Raw genomic sequence first — 18,027 nt, forward strand, 5'->3', positions numbered from 1 at the left:
GACGATGGATCGTGTGGTGTGGTCAGGGTGAAAGCTGGAGGCATGCAGGTAGGAATAGCGGTCAGTAGGTGTCCGGTATAGGGTGGTGTTTATGTGACCATCGCTTATTAGCACCGTAGTGTCCAGGAAGTGGATCTCTTGTGTGGTCTGGTCCAGGCTGAGGTTGATGGTGGGCTGGAAACGGTTGAAATCCAGGTGGAATTCCTCAAGGGCCTCCTTCCCCCGTGGGTCCACGTGATGAAGAGGTCGTCAATGTAGCCTCACAGTTTGCAGCAAGTCAGTGTCACAGTGTCAGCAATAGGAATAGAACCCAGGAGTCCTGGCTCCCGTCCCCCTGGTCTCACACATTAGACTGCACTCCCCTCCCAGAGCTCGGACAGAACCCAGGAGTCCTGGCTCCCGTCCCCCTGGTCTCACACATTAGACTGCACTCCCCTCCCAGAGCTCGGACAGAACCCAGGAGTCCTGGCCCCTTCCTTAGCCCTTCTACCAAACGCCCTTAATTCCCGCTATAACCCAGGCCCCCTGGACTGACTGCAGCTGGGCTGGGCTAACACAGGCTGCCGCGGGCACGGCCCAGACTGATAAAAAACTCAGAAACGTCCCCAAAATCCACTTTATTGCTGTTCGCAAAGCTGCAGAGCAAGATCGGGGGCGGCCGGGCTGTGGACACACACGGGGCGGGGGCTATACAGGGACTGGGCCCTTCCCACACAGACCCCGCGCTGGGCCCTTGGACCCGGGGGAGCCACACATGGGTGCCATGGGGCCTTTAGCCGGGCGCTGGGGCTGCCCCACCCCCAGCCATGGACCCGATCCCATCCCACAGGGACCCCATTGACTGGGAATGGCCAAATCTGGCCCAAAGCCTTCTGGGTAACGGCTGGAGGGGCTTTACCTGGGGTGCCTGACAGCAGCCTCTGGCCAACAGGGGCCGGGCTCGGGGCCCAATCCAGTCAAGAGAAACCTTCCCCACAATGGCAATGGGGTTTGGATCAGCCCCGTGGGCCCTGCTGCCCCCTGACGAGGGGCCACCCCCATTCCCAGCCCCATGGGGCAGCAGCCCTCTCCCTGGATAGGTGCCCCCATCCCAAGCCCAGCGGGGGTGCAGGGCCCGCCTGTGGGGCCGGCTCCCCAGGGAGTCTCTAGCAGCTTGGCTTGGCGCGGTTACGGGGTCGGGGGGCCCCGCCTGGGTACAGCAGCTGGCACCAATGGGCACGGAGCAGGGACGCTGGGGGCAGAGCTGGAGGGGGTGGGGGCTGTGAGCGGGTCTCAGGAAGGCATCTGGGAAGGATTCAGGGGCCCCGGCTTCTCCCGGCGTTTATCTGAAAGGCAAAGAGGGTCGGTTACCAGGAGCCCTGGGCCCTGACGTGAGGCTGGCAGGGATCAGGGCCATTCCCCAGCACCCGCAGGGACTCTCTCATTGACACGGGGGGGGGGCTGGGTGGGTTCAGGAGCTGTGGCTGGCTGGGGGGGCACAGCGGGTTGCGGGGTCTCCCCAGTGGGTGCTGGGTGGGGGAGGGGCTGTCGCTGGATGGGGGAGCACAGCGGGTGGGGGGATCTCCCGGGCTGAGTCTGCGTGGCAGGGCCCAGCGTGGTGTGGCTCTGCCAGCAGCCCAGTGTGGACGCAGCGCAGCCAGGAGGGGTTTATCCCCAGTGTGGACGCAGCGCAGCCAGGAGGGGTTTATCCCCAGTGTGGACGCAGCGCAGCCAGGAGGGGTTTATCCCCAGCGTGGGGACAGCACCTCCCCGCACGGCCCTCGCCCGGTCCACACATGCCCTGCTCTGCAGAGCGACTGTGTGCACACGGGGGGCTTGGCGACACAGCGGTGTGCTGGGGTGTGGGGTCACACCTCTGAGCCCCGGAGCTCTGTGTGTGTCCCGGGGGTGGTGTCACACCTAACTGCAGAGCTCTGCTGGGATAAGCGTTAAGTGTAGACCAGGCCACAGGCAGGGTTCGGGGAGACCATCCGTGGGAGACCGGGACGCCCGGCCATTCCCCTCTGGGGCACTGGTTCCCACCTGGCCTCAGGGTGGGATCCTGGCTGGCTCGGGGCGGGAATGGGACACAGGCCCTTTCCCTCGGGTGGATCTGCTGTTAGTGACCAAACTTCCTTCCCCCCGGAGTCTGTCCTGAGCCCTGTGTGTGGCACGCTGGTCCCTGTCCCCTGCCCAAACCCACTGCCTCCTGTCCCCATTGGCACCAACTTGTCCCCCCCACCCTCACAGCTAACGCGCGGGGTGTTCACACTGCCCCCGGCAGGAGGGGCCGAGAGGGGCTGGCCTGGGACCCAGGAGCCCTGGGGTCATTCCCAGCCCTGCCACAGACTGTGTGTGACCCTGGGCCAGTCACTGACTTCTCTGGGCCTCCCTCCCCAGCTGGGCATTGGGGACAATGGCCCTGCCCCACGGGGGGTGGGGGTGGTGTATGCGGGCAGCAGAGAGGGGGAGGGGATCAGAGACAGGGCGGCCAGAGAAGCCCCTTCGGGAGATCGATGGTGGGAGCAGCTGGGAGGCCGAGCTGTGCCTGACCCATGGAGACTGAGCCCCCTGCTCTGGTGGGGTGCCTAGGGGGGCAGAGCTCAGGCCCATGGAGGTGGGGGTGGGGGAAGCTCACAACTTCTGCCTGTGGGGTCAGCCGCGAACCTTCCACTGGGCCTAAATTTATCCACAACCAGAGACCCCCCCGAACAGACCCGGCCTGCCCCAGCCAGCAGCAGAGGGTCGAGGCATGAGGGGAAGGGGATGGAGGGTCCCAGGCTTGTTGCTGGGGGCCCTGCTCTGGTGGGGGCTGGTCCCTGGGCTGGCCCCACTCTCCAGCTGCCCCGGGGCCATGGCAGGCGCCGGGCGAGTCCTGCAGCCCGACCCCAGACCCTGCTCTGCCCCCTACGAGGGAGAAGTATGGAACCGAGCCCTGCTGGGGCCGGCTCTGCCCGGCAACAGATGATGCTGCCCAGACTCGATGCTGCCTGGCCCCTGGGCTGGGGGTGCCCAATCCCCAGGGCCGTGGGCAGCATCCTGGGGCTGGTGCTCGGAGCTGGATAGAGAAGGTCTCAGGCTGGGGGGTCCTGACAACTTTCCAGATCTCTCCCTCCTGAGCCACGATGGGGGCGGGTCGGATCCTGGGGGCCGGGAGCTGCTGGGCTGGGGCTCTGCTCGTGACACTGATGGTGCTGAGAACCCACCTGGCTCGTTGCACGGAGCCCCCAGGTGAGCAGAGACCCCAGCGCCCCGAGGAGCCCCGTCCTGGGCAGGCGCTGGGCGTATCTGGGGGGGGGGAATCGGACGCCAGCGCCCTGGGCAGCCCCGTCCTGGGCAGGTGCTGGGTGTATCTGGGGGGGTCAGACCCGACATGCCTTGGGGTCCCCTCTCCTGGTGTCCTGTCTGCTCAGTGTCTCCCCCGTTCTCTGTGTCCCCTCCCGGAGGTGCTGGGACGAGGGGGCTGCCGCACCCCCCGGATTGAAGCGGTTTCCCTCCCACACGGGGGTCACGGTTCGGGTCAAGGGCTCTCAGCATCCCCCCCCCGGTACACATGGGCCCAGCGCCCCCCCGCTCGGTGTTACCGTCACTGCCCCCCCCCCCCCGTCCATGCCCACCTGCGTCCGGGGCTGGGGGGGCGGCTACGGGCTCGTGGGCGCTCCCGGAGGATTTGGGCCCCCCCGGGGGCAGCAGGGGGCGGGGCGGGGCGGGGTGCCCGAGCCGAGCCGAGCCGAGCCCGTCCCCCCCAGGGCGGTACGTGTACCAGCAGAACTCGGAGTGTCTGTTCACCAACGGCACCGAGCGGGTCCGGCTCCTGGACCGGTACCTCTACAACGGGCGGCAGGACGTCCACTTCGACAGCGAGCTGGGGGTGTTCGTGGCGGACACGGAGCTGGGCCGGCCCGACGCCGAGCTCTGGAACAGCCAGCCCGAGACCCTGGCGTACTACCGGGGGGCGGTGGACACGTTCTGCCGGCACAACTACGAGGTGGACGCGCCTTTCACCGTGGCCCGGAGAGGTGAGCGCGCGGGGGGGGGGGGGTCCTCCGCTCTGCCCCCCCCCCCAGTTATCTCCATGCTCCGGCTCTTGGCCGGGGGGGGCGGCTGAGCTGCTCCTGCGCCGGGGGGGGCAGGGGGCGGGGTCACGGGCAGGGGGCGGGGCCCAGGGAGCGGGGGGGGGCGGCGGGGGCCGGGGTCACCCAGCGGCAGGAGCAGGCGGGAACCCGGCGCTGGGGCGGGGACGTCTCCGCCCTTCGCCTTCCCCCCCCCGCCCGTCCCGGCCCCCCCCGGGTCTGGCTGCGGCACCCCCTCTCTGCAGGCCGGGGACTGACCCTCTCCCCCTCCCAGCCCCCCCCGCCCCTCTGGGGGTTCAGCCCCCAGCACCCCCCACTCAGACCCCCCTCGGGGCAGGCAGCTGCTGCGGCTCCTACCCCCCTCCCTGGGGTGGGCGGGGCTGGATGATGGGGCAGAACTTTCCCCTCCCCTCCCCCCCAACCCTGCCCCTCCCCCTTGGAGTGCCCCTGGCAGGAGGGTGGGGGCAGCCCCTGGTCCCTGGGCCAGACCCCGTTTCCCTGGGCCCGGAGGGTCAGACAGTCCCTGGCTCTGTCCCCATGGGGGTGACAGGACGCGACTCCCTCAGGCCCTTTCTGCTGATCCCGGAGCTGGGGCCTTTCCCTGGGGGACGGGGGGTCACCCTGCTCTGTCTCCAGCCCCTATCCCAGCCCCTCCCCCAACCCCTCCCCTTCTCTCCCCCCAGTTCAGCCCAAGGTGAAAGTTTCCCCCACGACATCGGGGTCTGGGTCCCACTCCCACCTTCTGGTTTGCTCCGTGACGGGGTTTTACCCCGGGGGGATCGAGATCAAGTGGCTGAAGAACGAGCAGGAGCAGACGGCCGGGGTGGTGTCCACGGAGCTGCTCCAGAACGGAGACTGGACCTTCCAGATCCTGGTGATGCTGGAGATGAGCCCCCGGCGCGGGGACGTCTACACCTGCCAGGTGGAGCACATCAGCCTGCAGGACCCCCTCAGCATGCACTGGGGTAAGAGCCTCTGGTTTGGGGCAGCCCCTGAGCCCACAGGGGCAGCCCTCGCTCTGTGGAGCCCCCAGGGGATGGGCCTGGGGCAGAGCGCTCACACGAGCCCTGCTAACCCAAATCTATCAACCTGGGCTGGGAGCTCACTTCCACGGGCTCCAAAACGCTGTGTAGACACAACCTGAGTGGGGCAGTGACGGGGCGGGGAGAGGAGAAAAGTGTCCATAATAATGACTGGTCTGGAGAAGGGAGATCGGGAGCATCTGTTCTCCCTGTCTCACCACACGAGGACAAGGAGAGACACAATGGAATGGAGAGGGGACAAATTCAAAGTTGATAAAAGGAAGGATGTTTCCCACACACTGGGTAATTATCCTGTGGAACTCACTGCCACAGGATATAACTGAGCCCAAGAACAGAGCAAGGTTCACACAGAGACTGGCTATTTCTGTGTCTCACAGACTATCCAAGGCTAGACTCAGATCTGTCCCTTGGGTAGGGCGAATCGGAGCAACTGCGCCCGGGCCGGTGCGATTGGCCGGTGCGATTGGTCCCGAAAGAAGTGAATCCGTCACTTCTGCCCTGGGCCCCGCACTCCCCTAGACGGCCCTGGCTAGACCAGTTCATGCTGACAATGGGCAGGGACATGAGACAAACCAAGAGGAGCCCTGACAAGGGGCAGATTGTCCCACAGCTGCTCCTGCCGGCTCTGCCCCATCCGGTGCTGGTCACCGGCGCAGACGGGAGCCTGGCCCGGAGGCCCGTGGCTCTGACCCGGCTGCCCATTCCCCTTTCCCTGTCTCCCAGAGGGACAGTCTGATGCTGCCAGGAGCAAGATGCTGACGGGCGTCGGGGGCTTCGTGCTGGGGCTGATCTTCCTGGTGCCGGGACTCCTCATCTACCTGAAGAATAAGAAAGGTGAATGGCTCCGGGTGGGGGCGGGGCACCAGGGTGTCTCTCGGGGGATGTGGGTCTGGGGCGTGTGGAGGCTCAGGGGAATCTGGGTCTGGCTGCAGCCCCCCCCCGGGACTGCTCAGAGTCTGGCAGGGGCCTCCCAGTTTCTGGTCTCCTGGGGCCGGCGCTGGGTGAGACCCTCCCCGCTCCTAGGGCAGGGACAGAGCAGGGGCCATGGGGAGATCTCAGTGCGGGGCCCCGGGGCCAGGCTGGGAGCTCCCACTCTCCCCTCCCCCATCCCCAGGGTGGGACAGAGACCCCAACCCCTCGCAGTGAGGGGATCTGCCCCTACCCCGGGGCTCAGAGCCTTTCCCATCCCCTCCCCCGAGGCAGGAATCCTGGGTCAGGGATTTACAGTAATAATGGGGCAGTGGGGGTGTCACGGAGTCCCTGGGCGATGCTCTGGAACTGCTCCCCATGAAGTCAGTCAGGACTCTGGGGTAGTCGCCTTTCTGTGAGCAGCCTGTCTTCAGGACACACAGCTCACACAGCTTCCACCTTCCTGGGTCTGACCTCGGAGCATTCAGCATCCTCTGCCCCTCCGTGCGCTTTCCCCCAGCGAGTCCGCTCAGGCGGGGCTCCTGGGGAAGCCAGAGGGTCCTGCACCCCCACTTCGCAGTCAGACGTGACTCTCAGCCAGCCAGTAAAACAGAAGGTTTATTAGACGACAGGAACATGGTCTAAACCAGAGCTTGCAGGTGCAGAGAACGGGACCCCTCAGCTGGGTCCATTTTGGGGGGCAGTGAGCCAGACAACCACGTCTGCACTTCACTCCATGTCCCAGCCAGACCCAAACTGAAACCCCCTCCAGCCCCTCCTCCTCTGGGCTTTGTTCCTTTCCCGGGCCAGGTGGTCACCTGATTCCTTTGTTCTCCAACCCTTCAGCTCTCACCTTGCAGGGGGGGAAGGGCCCAGGCCATCAGTTGCCAGGAAACAGGGTGTCGGCCATTCTCTGTGTCCAGACTCCTGCACACACCTGCCCTCGAGGGCTCTGCAATGATCATACACCCTTACTCCACCCCCTAGATACTTAAGAACTGCATAGGGGAAACTGAGGCACCCCCACACTATTCAGAGGAAACATTAAGAACAGTCCCACTTCGTCACAGGGGGGTAACCCCAGGTTTGGGGCCTGGAGGGGGGCTGGGGTCCAAGTGAGGGGAGTTCCATGCCGTGGGGTAGGGGCTGGAGCTCTGACCCCAGGATCTGGCTCCCCCCGCCCAGGGCTTTGACCATGTCTTTGTTTTTCAGGGCGCCCCGTTCCCCAACCTCCAGGTAATTTCAATCCCCATCCCCCATTAAACCCGCCTCCCCCCACACTGACCACAGGCTGCCTGGGACACCCGTGGGGCGGCTGCTTCTGCCCCTTGGCCCATGACACCCGCCCGGCTCAGCCCCGGGGCAGCTGGGCAATGGGGCCCTCGCACCTCGGAGGAGGAGTCTGTGGCTCCCTCGGTCCCCGTTCAGGCCGATCCCCGAGCTGCTCCCAGGGCCCTGCGGCTGCCGGGCAGAGTCCCTGGGGGTGCCCTGAGGCCTGGCAGAGAAAATCCCCCGTCCCTCAGGCTAGCCCCACGGCCAGGGGCTGATTTCTTTCCCCTCTCCCTGCAGGGCTCCTGAGTTAGATCCTGGGCGTCGGACCCCCCGGCCGGCAGGAGTTTCCGTCCGTCTCTCCCAGCCCCTCGCCCAGCCCGGAGAATGCAGAACCTGGGGCCGGTCCCTTCCCGTCCCCATCTGCTCCCTGCGCTCTGCCCGGCTCCAGCCCGCGCTGCCCCCGCCTGGGGACCCGTCCCTGCCCCTCAGTCCCCACAGGGCCCTGGGGAGTGTCCTGGAGTCCCCGGGCGATGCTCTGGGACTGCTACCTACGAAGCCAGACAGGACTCTGGGGAAGACTCCTCTCGGGGAGCAGACTGTCTGCAGGGCAAGAAGCTCACACAGCTTCCACCTTCCTGGGTCTGACCTCGGAGCATTCAGCCTTCTTTGCCCCTCCGTGCGCTTCCCACAGCGAGTCCGCCCAAGCGGGCTCCTGGGGAAGCCAGAGGGTCCTGCACCCCAACTCCGCAGTCAGATGGGACTCTCAGCCAGCCAGGAAAACAGAAGGTTTATTAGATGACAGGAACATGGTCTAAACCAGAGCTTGCAGGTGCAGAGAACAGGACCCCTCAGACTCAGCCGGGTCCATTTTGGGGGGCAGTGAGCCAGACAACCATGTCTGCACTTCACTCCTTGTCCCCAGCCAGCCCCAAACTGAAACTCCGTCCCGCCCCTCCTCCTCTGGGCTTTGTCCCTTTCCCGGGCCAGGAGGGTACCTGATTCCTTTGTTCTCCAACCCTTTAGCTCTCACCTTGCAGGGGGGAAGGGCCCAGGCCATCAGTTTCCAGGAGACAGGGTGTCAGACATTTATGTACCCTGGCCCTTTGCTCTGCAACAATTACACCGCCTTATCTCATCCCCTAGAGACTTAAGAAATGCATAGGGGAAACTGAGGCACCCCTACAGTATTCAGAAGAAACATTAAGAACAGTCCCACTTTGTCATAGGGCGACCCTGTCACGCTGTCTGCAGTGGCTCACAAGTGTGGGTACCAATCTCAGGGCACAGTTAGTACCCGGGGCACCAACCCCAAATTGGCTGAGTTCTGTACTGAGATTTCACCAAAGTATCGGGTGTGAACTCCGCAGGCCCGGTAACGATGTCACTGTGGAGCCACAGACAGTCCCCTTGGGCTCTCCCATCTGTCTGGCCACCCCGGCCAGCCTGCCTTTGTGATCGATCAGTCACCCCTTCCCCCACAAATCACAGTGATATTCGGGTCTCTCCCTGTCCCAAAGGACCAGTCGCTTTCCCCAGGTCAGTAGCACCTTCGGTCCCACTCCACAGACAACGCTTGTAGCCAATCCTGCAATAACCTCAGTAAAGACTTGTTAACGGAGACCAAGCACTGGGATTTCTTTACAAGGTTACAGCAGGTCCCACACACACACCAGGGAGTTACAGCCCTCGGGGCCCAAAGGTCGCAGGAACTCCTGTCAGGAGCAAGCGCTGTGTCTGCTATGGGGCTGACTGGGGCACAGCCAGGGGATCGGAGCCTGGTCATTCCTGCCCCTTCCCATCCACGCCGCGCCCAGCGAGGGATTTCTCCTGGACGGGGGTTTTCATGCCCTTCCTGCCCATGTTCAAGCTGGTGGGACGAGCGCTCCTGCACCTCTCCCCTTCATGGGGGTGTGTGGGGGGGGGGGGCCTCAACCAAGTCCTGTGTCCTCTGAGGCCCCCCAAGGGCCCACCTGGGGCGTGGGGCTTGTCCCCACGCCCAGGGCTGCTGCAGCGGGTCTGATGAAGACGCTTTACGCCGCTGGGAGGGAGATCTGCACTTGGCCCGATAACCCATCTCTGCGCGCGGCATGGCAGTGGGGGGGGGACGCTCTCCGCCGGCAGCGCTGGGCCCACGAGGGCTTGTGTCCGTCTCACTTCCGTCACTCCGGGAGGTGGTTTATTCACACAGGGGCGTGCGCCGGGGGGGGGGCGAGCAGGGGCACCCCCCCAATCAGCGCAGGCACAGAACTCCCCCAGCCCCAGGGCGGGAGACATCAATTACGGTGAGACGAACCGTAGTGCAGACTTCCCGGGGGCGTCTGTTGCTGGGCCGGGCGGAGAGAACCCGGCCTGGGCACTCTGGTGTTTCACGCTCGGTGACTCGTCTCTCCTGCCTGGATTCACTGATTCAGAGCAAACCCTTCCCTGTCGCCTGATGGCCTGGGACCCCCCGTTCTGGGGGAGACTAACGCAGACAGCCCTCACGAGCATTTCACACAGTCTGACCCCACTGGGATCCATCTAACGCCCGTTGGAACAGTGCGAACACACAGCTGAGCCAGGCTGGGCACGGGGCAGGGGCCGGATCTGATTGGGGGGAGGGAGCAGGAGCCCACGGGGCGGCTCTGAGAGGGGGTTGATTTCTGGGGGAGGCTGCGGGTTTGTTCCCAGGCTGGATGGGCTCCTTGCCCAGGGGTGGGGAGAGCGGGGAGGGGGCCCCCAAATCCCTTTCCCAGGGGAGAGGCAGCTGGAGAGATGCTCCTGTCCCAAGCCCGGGCTGCAGGGACCAGCCTGACACCCCCAGCCCCGGGGGCTCAGCAGTGGGGCAGCAGGGCTGGGGAGCAGATCGGGGGCAGCACACGGGCGTGGGGGCAGTTGTTACCCAGCCTTCCAACCCCCCCGCCCCCAGGGCCCCTCACCTCCCGGGGCCCAGAGATTCACACCCCGGAGCCCCGTCCCCAGCAGAGTCCCAGACCTGTCTCAGGGGGGTTGGCTCTGAGCTCCAGTGTGATGAAATAGGAATTTTCTGTGATACTGTTAGGAGGCTTGTGTGTGCCTCAGTTTCCCCCATATGCTGTTTGGCGGCGTTAGCACACTCCAGGAGGGGGGGGCAGGAGCAGGAACGTGGCGTGCTCAGGGGAGGAGGCGGGGAAGAGGCGGGGCCCGGGCCGGGATTTGGGGAAGGGGTGGGGCAGGGGCGGGGCCTCATGGAAGGGGTGGGGTGGGGGCAGAGGTGGGGGTCGAGCACCCAGGGAAAAGAGGGGAAGTTGGCGTCTGTGCCCTGAGGGCTGCAGCTCCGTTGACCCAAGCGTTTGGTGCAGACCAGGCCGGGCTGGTCCCGGGGCCCTTCGCCCGCTGACGTCTGTGACTGGGCCCTGCAGGGCGCCCGACCCCCGTCCCTTCTCCCCAGCCTGCCCCGGGGTGCCCGCTGCAGCTGCTGTTCCCTCCTTGCCCTGCCGAGGGCGCCCTCTCCTTCCTCACGGGGCTGGGGTTTGGCTGGCTATGGGCTGGCGGGTCCCCAGCTGGCTGCCGTGGGGGGACAGACACGTGTGGGGCTGGTGGCTCTTGACCTGGGGTCTCTGGGTCTCCCGTGGCTCAGGTGGGAAGAAAGTTGGGACTGGTTCTGTTCAGCAGTTTGGTGCAGTTGCTATTTTGAGCACTCACAAAAACAGCTCCTCTGCCCCACGTCCAGCACTGCCCCTGCCCCACGTCCAGCACTGCCCCTGCCCCCGCCCCCACCCAGTGCCCCCATCCGACCGTGCCCACTGTCCCTGCCCCCCATCCGGCCCTGCCCCCACCTCACTGCCCCCCATCCAGCCTTGATCCCCCCTCGCTGCCCCACATCCAGCCCTGCCCCCCCATCTGGCCCTGCCCCCACCTCACTGCCCCCCATGCAGCCTTGATCCCCCCTCGCTGCCCCACATCTGGCCTCGCTGCCCCTGCTCCCCAGGGGTGATCTGCCATCACAGCCTCGGCGGGCGGACAGGCCCGGCCCAGACCCCCTGCCCCGGCATGGCCAGGCGACCCCTCGGCACTGCCAGGGGTCATTTCAGCGCCCCCAGCCCGGGGATGCTCTGTGGCCCGCGGCCCAGTGTGAAGCGGTGCCCGGCGTTGTGACGGGGCCAGGTCCCTGGGCCACGCGCTCGGAGCTGCTCTCCCTGGCGGGGAGCCGGGGCACGAGGAGCCGCTGGGCGCAGGCTGGACCCTGCCGCGGGCAGCAGCCCCGAGGGGAGGAAAGCTGCTGCGGCTAAGAACGGTTGTGGGGTGTCTGCGAAGAGTCATGGTTGTCGCAACCCCACCGTGGCCCGGGAGTTTCTTACGGCCCGGCCCGTGGCGCTGACATGTCAGCCGGGCAGCGGGGTGTGTGTAAGGAGGGAGGCGTCCACTAGGGGGCAGCAGGGGCTAGGGCGGGGGTGGCTGGGAGCCAGGACTCCTGGGTTCAGCTCCCACTTTGCCACTAATTTGATGTGTCATCTTGGCCAATCCCTCGCTCTGCCCAGGTCTCCGTTCCCCGGGGGGCCGGTCCCACCTTTGTCCTGGCGTCAGGCTCCTGCGGGCAGAGCCCGTGGGTCTGGGCAGCCCCCGGCACGGCACAGCCCTGCTCTCGGTTGTTTCTGGGAGGTGTGCTATGGGCGGCGATACAAGGGACCTGGGGTGTCTGAGGGAATTGCTCGCTGGACTTCTGCTTAGCCAGTGGGGTGAGACCGAAGTCCTCTCTGTCTGGCTGGTGGGTGCCTTAGTAGCGAAGGACCCCAGCCGTGGGCTCTGACTCCCCTGCTCTAAGCAGTTTGTCCTGAATTGACACTCCCAGTGGGGCCCCCCAAAGGCCGCCTTGTCACACCTGCGGACCCCGTCCCTGGCGGTTTGGCACCAGTGGCTCTGCCCCCACCCGGGGGTGCTCCAAGCAGTGACGGCTCCAGGGCAGACCCCGCTTCTCTGCCCCCCGCGTCTGAAAGGGCAGAGAAGACGCGTCACCTGCCTGCAGAAGGGTTTGACTCTCTGTGCCCCCCGGGGCTCTCTGGGGGTCACCGCAGCCAGCGAGCGGGAGAGGCAGGGCCAGGCCCGCGCTACCCTGAGAACCAGGAGGCAAAGCGCTGGGACCTGTTTGGTACAAAGCCTCCTCCTGCTGCGAGCCTCCAGCCACCTCTGCCGAACCAGCGGGTGTGGCTGGGGCGATAGGATTTTGGCGTCTGGGACTCCCTGGCTCCACTCCAGGGTTCGCTGCCCCAAGGTTTGTGGCAGGAATTCCCACCGTCGTGCGGCAGGGACCGAGGGTGGCGAGAACCTCCCCCCAGCCTGCCTGGGATACGGCGGACTCGGTGGCCAGACCGGTCGCCCTGCAGAGAGGCCTGTGGCTGCAGACGTCGGGGCTCTCGCAGGAGGTGCAGCACCGACCTCAGGGCCTTCCCTTCAACGGGGCCTCGCTCTTCTGGGACCCCACGAAGCTGCCTGGCCTCAAGGGCTCCAGAGCCGCACTGCGATCGGCCCCGGGCCCTGTGTGCGTCAGTCGTCTGGCGCAAGCGTGTCAGGCCTCAGCGGCCCCCTCGGGTCTCGGGTCCCTCCCGGCACGAGCCTCACAAACGAAAGGGGCGAGGGCACCGGTGCAGTCAGGGCCTGCTGGTCCCCACCTCTGCCCAGCGGGGCACTAGCCTGCCGCGTGGGCACAGACAGGCCTTTTGAAGGCAGGCCGGGGACGGACGATCAGTCTCCCTCCTGGATCATCAACACCCCCCCCCGTTTATTTTTGCACCCCCTTTCCCCATCCTTCCCCGCTTGGGCAGCAATAACGTCAGAGCGCTGGGGGCTCAGCACCTCGCTGCGGGGTGCACCCCTCAGTGTATTCCCATCCCGCCTCCTCACCCCCCTTCCCTGTCCCTCTTCAGGGGCCTCCTCCCCAGCAGCTTCTCACCCAGGAGCTGCTGGCCCGGCTGTGGGCTGGGGCGGTGGAGGCGGTTGCCCCGGAGCGGAGAGCAAAGGGATTCTTCTCCTGCTGTTTCCTTGTTCCCAAGGCGAAGGGGGGTCTACGGCCAACCCTAGACCTGCGTCGACTCCCCGCGTCTCTCAGGAAGGTGAGATTCCGTCCGGCCTCCCTCGTCCCCTCGCTAGATCCAGGCACTGGGATGCCGCCCTCGATTTGAAGGACACGTATTTTCATATCTCCTTTTTCCGGGGACTCAGGCGCTTCCTTGGGTTCGCGGTGGGCCACGCTCGTTACCAGTTCACTGTGCTTCCCTTTGGCCTTTTGGTGGCCCCGCGAGGCTTCACACCGTGCAGGACGGTGGTCACGGGCCCACCTCAGACCTACCCGTCCCTGGAGGAGCGGGTGATAAAGGGGGACGCGGAAGGTCACGTCCAGCCAGCATCCCGGGGGTACAGCCCGAGCCGGCATCATTTGGACCCTATCCTCACCTTCCAGCCTCAGTCCCGGCTTCCCTCAAGTGGGGATTGTGGCCGCGTGTGCCGATTTCTCTCCCAGTGTATCCACCGGGCTGGCTCTGGCGTCCCCGGAGCGCTCACGCGTCGGTCCCTGTGCCCTCTCGCTTCCTTCTCACCGAACTCCGGGGCAGGAGGGCGGGTTTGGGCGCGGGCAACGCGTCCCGAGGAACAAGCTACGAGAGGCTGGGAACCGAGTGCTGGCTCGTGTCGACTCCATTCCCGGTGACTCACAAGCAGCATCCCCAGAGGAGGCTCAGAGCTCACGGGCCTGCCGATCACGACACAGCTCTCCCGAAGCCGGTGCCATCCCTGGCTTGGTGGCTGATGGCGTCATGGGAAGTGAACCTCTGGATCGAGGCGACGTAGCAGCCCTGAAAATGTCCTGGATCGGAACCGGTGCCAGGAAGGCTGCGGAAAACCCTTGCACTCTCGTAAAACGGGCCTTTGCGATGGTTGGAGGCAGGATCTTTGCCTGCTCGTAGCCCGCCCGGATGCGGGCCCTGATCCCTATGGGACCTTTCATTCTACCCGCGACTGTGACAAACAGCTGCGTCGATCTGTGGAAGGGGCTCGTCCGGTCAATATAAAAGGCTAGGGCCCTTCTCACGTCCAGAGAGTGCAGGCGTCTTTCCGCCTCTGACTCATGCGGCTCTGGGAAGAAGACCGGCAGAACAATGTCTGGCTTGACATGGAACAGCGAGACCACCTTGGGTAGGAAGGCTGGCGGGGGATGCAGCTGGACCTTGTCCGAAAAGAAACCGTATAGGGAGGCCCCGAGGTGAAGGCCTGAAGCCCTGAGACTCTCCTGGCCGGAGTGATTGCCACCAGGAAAGCGACCTTCATGAGAGGAGCAGCAAGGAGCAGGATGCAGGGCTCGAATGGAGGCCTCGTGAGCCTAGACAGGACCAGGTTTAGGGCCCACGGTGGGATCGGACCTGTGGATGGACCTGTGGATGGAGCCTCTCCAACCCTTTAACGACCCTGCTTGTCACCTCCCGGGCCGAGACCAATCTGCCTCAGATGGGGGGATGGGACGCAGAGATGGCCGCCAGGTGGACCCTGGCTGAAGGCAGTGATCGGCCGGGCTGCTCCAGGCGCAGGAGATATTCCACGATGGATGGCCAGGGCGCCGGCGACGGGCACAGGTTCTGCTCGGCTGCACGGCAAGAGAAGCGTTTCCACTTAGCCAGGTCGGTGGCCCTGGTCACCTGGCAGAGTTGGCTGGACCTGCTCAGAGCCTGCTCCCTCGGCCGGGTTCAGCCATGCGGCCGCCACGCCCTCAAGGGCAGGGCTGCTCGAGACAGATGGAGCAGGCGCCCGTGGTCCTGAGACAGCAAATCCGGTCTGAGGGGGGCATCCACGGGGCTGCTACCATGAGATCCCGGAGCATGCCGAACCAATGCCGGCGCGGCCAGGCTGCAGCGATCAGAACGCCCCTTGCCTTGTCCCCCTGGATCTCCAGGAGACCCTTGTGAACGAGGGGAACCGGAGGGAGAGCGTGCGGTCGCCGCCCGACGGTGACTGTAGGAAAGCGTCCGAGAGCCCCTGCCGTGACCGAGCCTCGCGCAAAAGAGGTGACAATTTCTTGCTCCGTGCGGCGGCCAGCAGGTCCCCTGGGGAGTCCCCCGCCTCTGGAAGACGGCGCTGGGGACCTGAGGGCGGAGAGACCACTCGTGGTGAGAGGAGAAGGACCTGCTGAGTCGACCGGCGAATAGGTCCCACTCCCCGGGGAGGTGCGACGCCCCCGGATGGGCCGAGTGTTTCACGCAGAACTCCCCCAGCCCGGGGCTTGAGGGCCCTGCCGCGGGCGCCCCGCCGGCTGACAGAGAACAGGGTGGCTGCTCTGGCCGTTAGCACGGGCCCGTTCGGGCCGGAGAGCGGCGGGAGGAACACCTCGCGGGCCAAGCTATCGCTCTGAGCTCCGACGTCTGCGTGCCAGGAGATCTCATCCCGCGACCTTGGGCCCAGAGGTGTCCGAGGGGGGCTCCCGACCCCACCTCCGACGCACCCGACACCAGCGTTGCCACGGCCGCGGGTACTGGACTGGCGCTCCGGCGAGGGCCGAAGGCGGGTCTGATCCTGTCATGGAGTCCCCGGGCGATGCTCTGGAACTGCTCCCTGCGAAGCCAGTCAGGACTCTGGGGAAGTCTCCTCTCTGGGAGCAGCATGTCTGCAGGACACAGAGCTCACCCGGCTTCCACCTTCCTGGGTCTGACCTCGGAGCATTCAGCCTCCTCTGCCCCTCCGTGCGCTTCCCCCCAGCGAGTCCGCCCAGGCGGGGTCCTGGGGAAGCCAGAGGGTCCTGCCCCCCAACTCCACAGTCAGACGTGACTCTGAGCGAGCCAGTAAAACAGAAGGTTTATTGACGACAGGAACACGGTCTAAAACAGAGCTTGTAGGTGCAGAGAGCAGGACCCCTCAGCTGGGTCCATTTTGGGGGGCAGTGAGCCAGAGAACCCCCTCTGCACTTCACTCCATGTCCCAGTCATCCCCAAACTGAAACTCCCTCCAGCCCCTCCTCCTCTGGGCTTTGCCCCTTTCCCGGGACAGGAGGGCACCTGATTCCTTTGTTCTCCAACCCTTTAGCTCTCACCTTGCAGGGGGGAAGGGCCCAGGCCATTAGTGGCCAGGAAACAGGGTGTCGGTCATTCTCTGTGCCCAGACCCCTGCACACACCTGCTGTCTAGGGCTCTGCAACGATCATACACCCTTACCCCACTCCCTAGATACTTAAGAACTGCCTAGGGGAAACTGAGGCACCCCCACACTATTCAGAGGAAACATTAAGAACAGTCCCACTTCGTCACACTGGGCACAGGCTGGACCCGGTCCTGGCAGCAGCATCCGACGGCTGGGGTGCAGGGAAGCTGCAGCAATTAAAAACAGTCGTGGGGTGTGTCACGGAGTCCCTGGGCGATGCTCTGGAACTGCTCCCCATGAAGTCAGTCAGGACTCTGGGGTAGTCGCCTTTCTGTGAGCAGCCTGTCTTCAGGACACACAGCTCACACAGCTTCCACCTTCCTGGGTCTGACCTCGGAGCATTCAGCATCCTCTGCCTCTCCGTGCGCTTCCCACAGCGAGTCCGCTCAGGCGGTGCTCCTGGGGAAGCCAGAGGGTCCTGCACCCCAACTTCGCAGTCAGACGTGACTCTCAGCCAGCCAGTAAAACAGAAGGTTTATTAGACTACAGGAACATGGTCTAAAACAGAGCTTGCAGGTGCAGAGAACGGGACCCCTCAGCTGGGTCCATTCTGGGGGGCAGTGAGCCAGACAACCACGTCTGCACTTCACTCCATGTCCCAGCCAGCCCCAAACTGAAAAACCCCTCCAGCCCCTCCTCCTCTGGGCTTTGTTCCTTTCCCGGGCCAGTAGGTCACCTGATTCCTTTGTTCTCCAACCCTTCAGCTCTCACCTTGCAGGGGGGGAAGGGCCCAGGCCATCAGTTGCCAGGAAACAGGGTGTCGGCCATTCTCTGTGTCCAGACTCCTGCACACACATGCCCTCTAGGGCACTGCAATGATCATACACCCTTACCCCACCCCCTAGATACTTAAGAACTGCCTAGGGGAAACTGAGGCACCCCCACACTATTCAGAGGAAACATTAAGAACAGTCCCACTTCGTCACATCTCTCCCCCCTTCGAGATCGAACTGAGCGGGGTCACTTTAGCCGGTGACCTGGGGAAGTTCGAAGCCACCAACGTTCCCATGGATGCCCCAGCATCTCTCCCATTCCTTGGTAGGAGTTACACCAGGCCCTTCCAGTTTCACGCCCTCCCTTAGGTCAGGGGTGGTCGATAGCACTCGCAGGCCGCATGTGGGAAGGTTTATGCAGCCCATGCCCTTTGGCCACCCCAAGAATGTCTCCCCATTGACCATCACCTTCTGCTCCCACTGGAGGTCCGGGGGGCCTGGCCCCAGGAAACTCCACACAGACATATAGGTTGGGGTCAGGAGTGGGAGCCTGTCCACATCCCCAACCATCTGGCTGACGGAGTCTGTGGCCTTGTGTGACGAAGTGGGACTGTTCTTAATGTTTCCTCTGAATAGTGTGGGGGTGCCTCAGTTTCCCCTAGGCAGTTCTTAAGTATCTAGGGGGTGGAGTAAGGGTGTATGATCATTGCAGAGCCCTAGAGGGCAGGTGTGTGCAGGAGTCTGGACACAGAGAATGGCCGACACCCTGTTTCCTGGCAACTGATGGCCTGGGCCCTTCCCCCCTGCAAGGTGAGAGCTGAAGGGTTGGAGAACAAAGGAATCATGTGACCACCTGGCCCGGGAAAGGAACAAAGCCCAGAGGAGGAGGGGCTGGAGGGGGTT

At 64.8% G+C, this 18,027-nt stretch overlaps 1 protein-coding gene across 3 annotated transcripts in view; it reads left to right on the forward strand.

Moving 5' to 3' along the window:
• Positions 1-2,795: 2,795 nt before the first annotated feature.
• LOC125621135 (DLA class II histocompatibility antigen, DR-1 beta chain) overlaps positions 2,796-18,027 on the forward strand; it is a 50,608-nt gene continuing 35,376 nt past the window's right edge. The window contains exons 1-6 of one of the 3 annotated variants that reach the window (XM_048817658.2): positions 2,796-3,210; positions 3,729-3,998; positions 4,736-5,017; positions 5,819-5,929; positions 7,217-7,240; positions 7,574-8,896. In XM_048817658.2, coding sequence (XP_048673615.2) covers positions 3,105-3,210; positions 3,729-3,998; positions 4,736-5,017; positions 5,819-5,929; positions 7,217-7,240; positions 7,574-7,587 — 807 coding nt within the window. In that variant the 5' untranslated portion in view covers positions 2,796-3,104 and the 3' untranslated portion in view covers positions 7,588-8,896. Of the gene's footprint in view, positions 3,211-3,728; positions 3,999-4,735; positions 5,018-5,818; positions 5,930-7,216; positions 7,241-7,573; positions 8,897-18,027 lie in introns of those variants that run through there. The other 2 variants (XM_048817663.2, XM_075119649.1) reach the window with 2 other exon arrangements.

Source organism: Caretta caretta, chromosome 14, assembly GCF_965140235.1.
Source record: "Caretta caretta isolate rCarCar2 chromosome 14, rCarCar1.hap1, whole genome shotgun sequence".
NCBI lineage: Eukaryota > Metazoa > Chordata > Testudines > Cheloniidae > Caretta > Caretta caretta.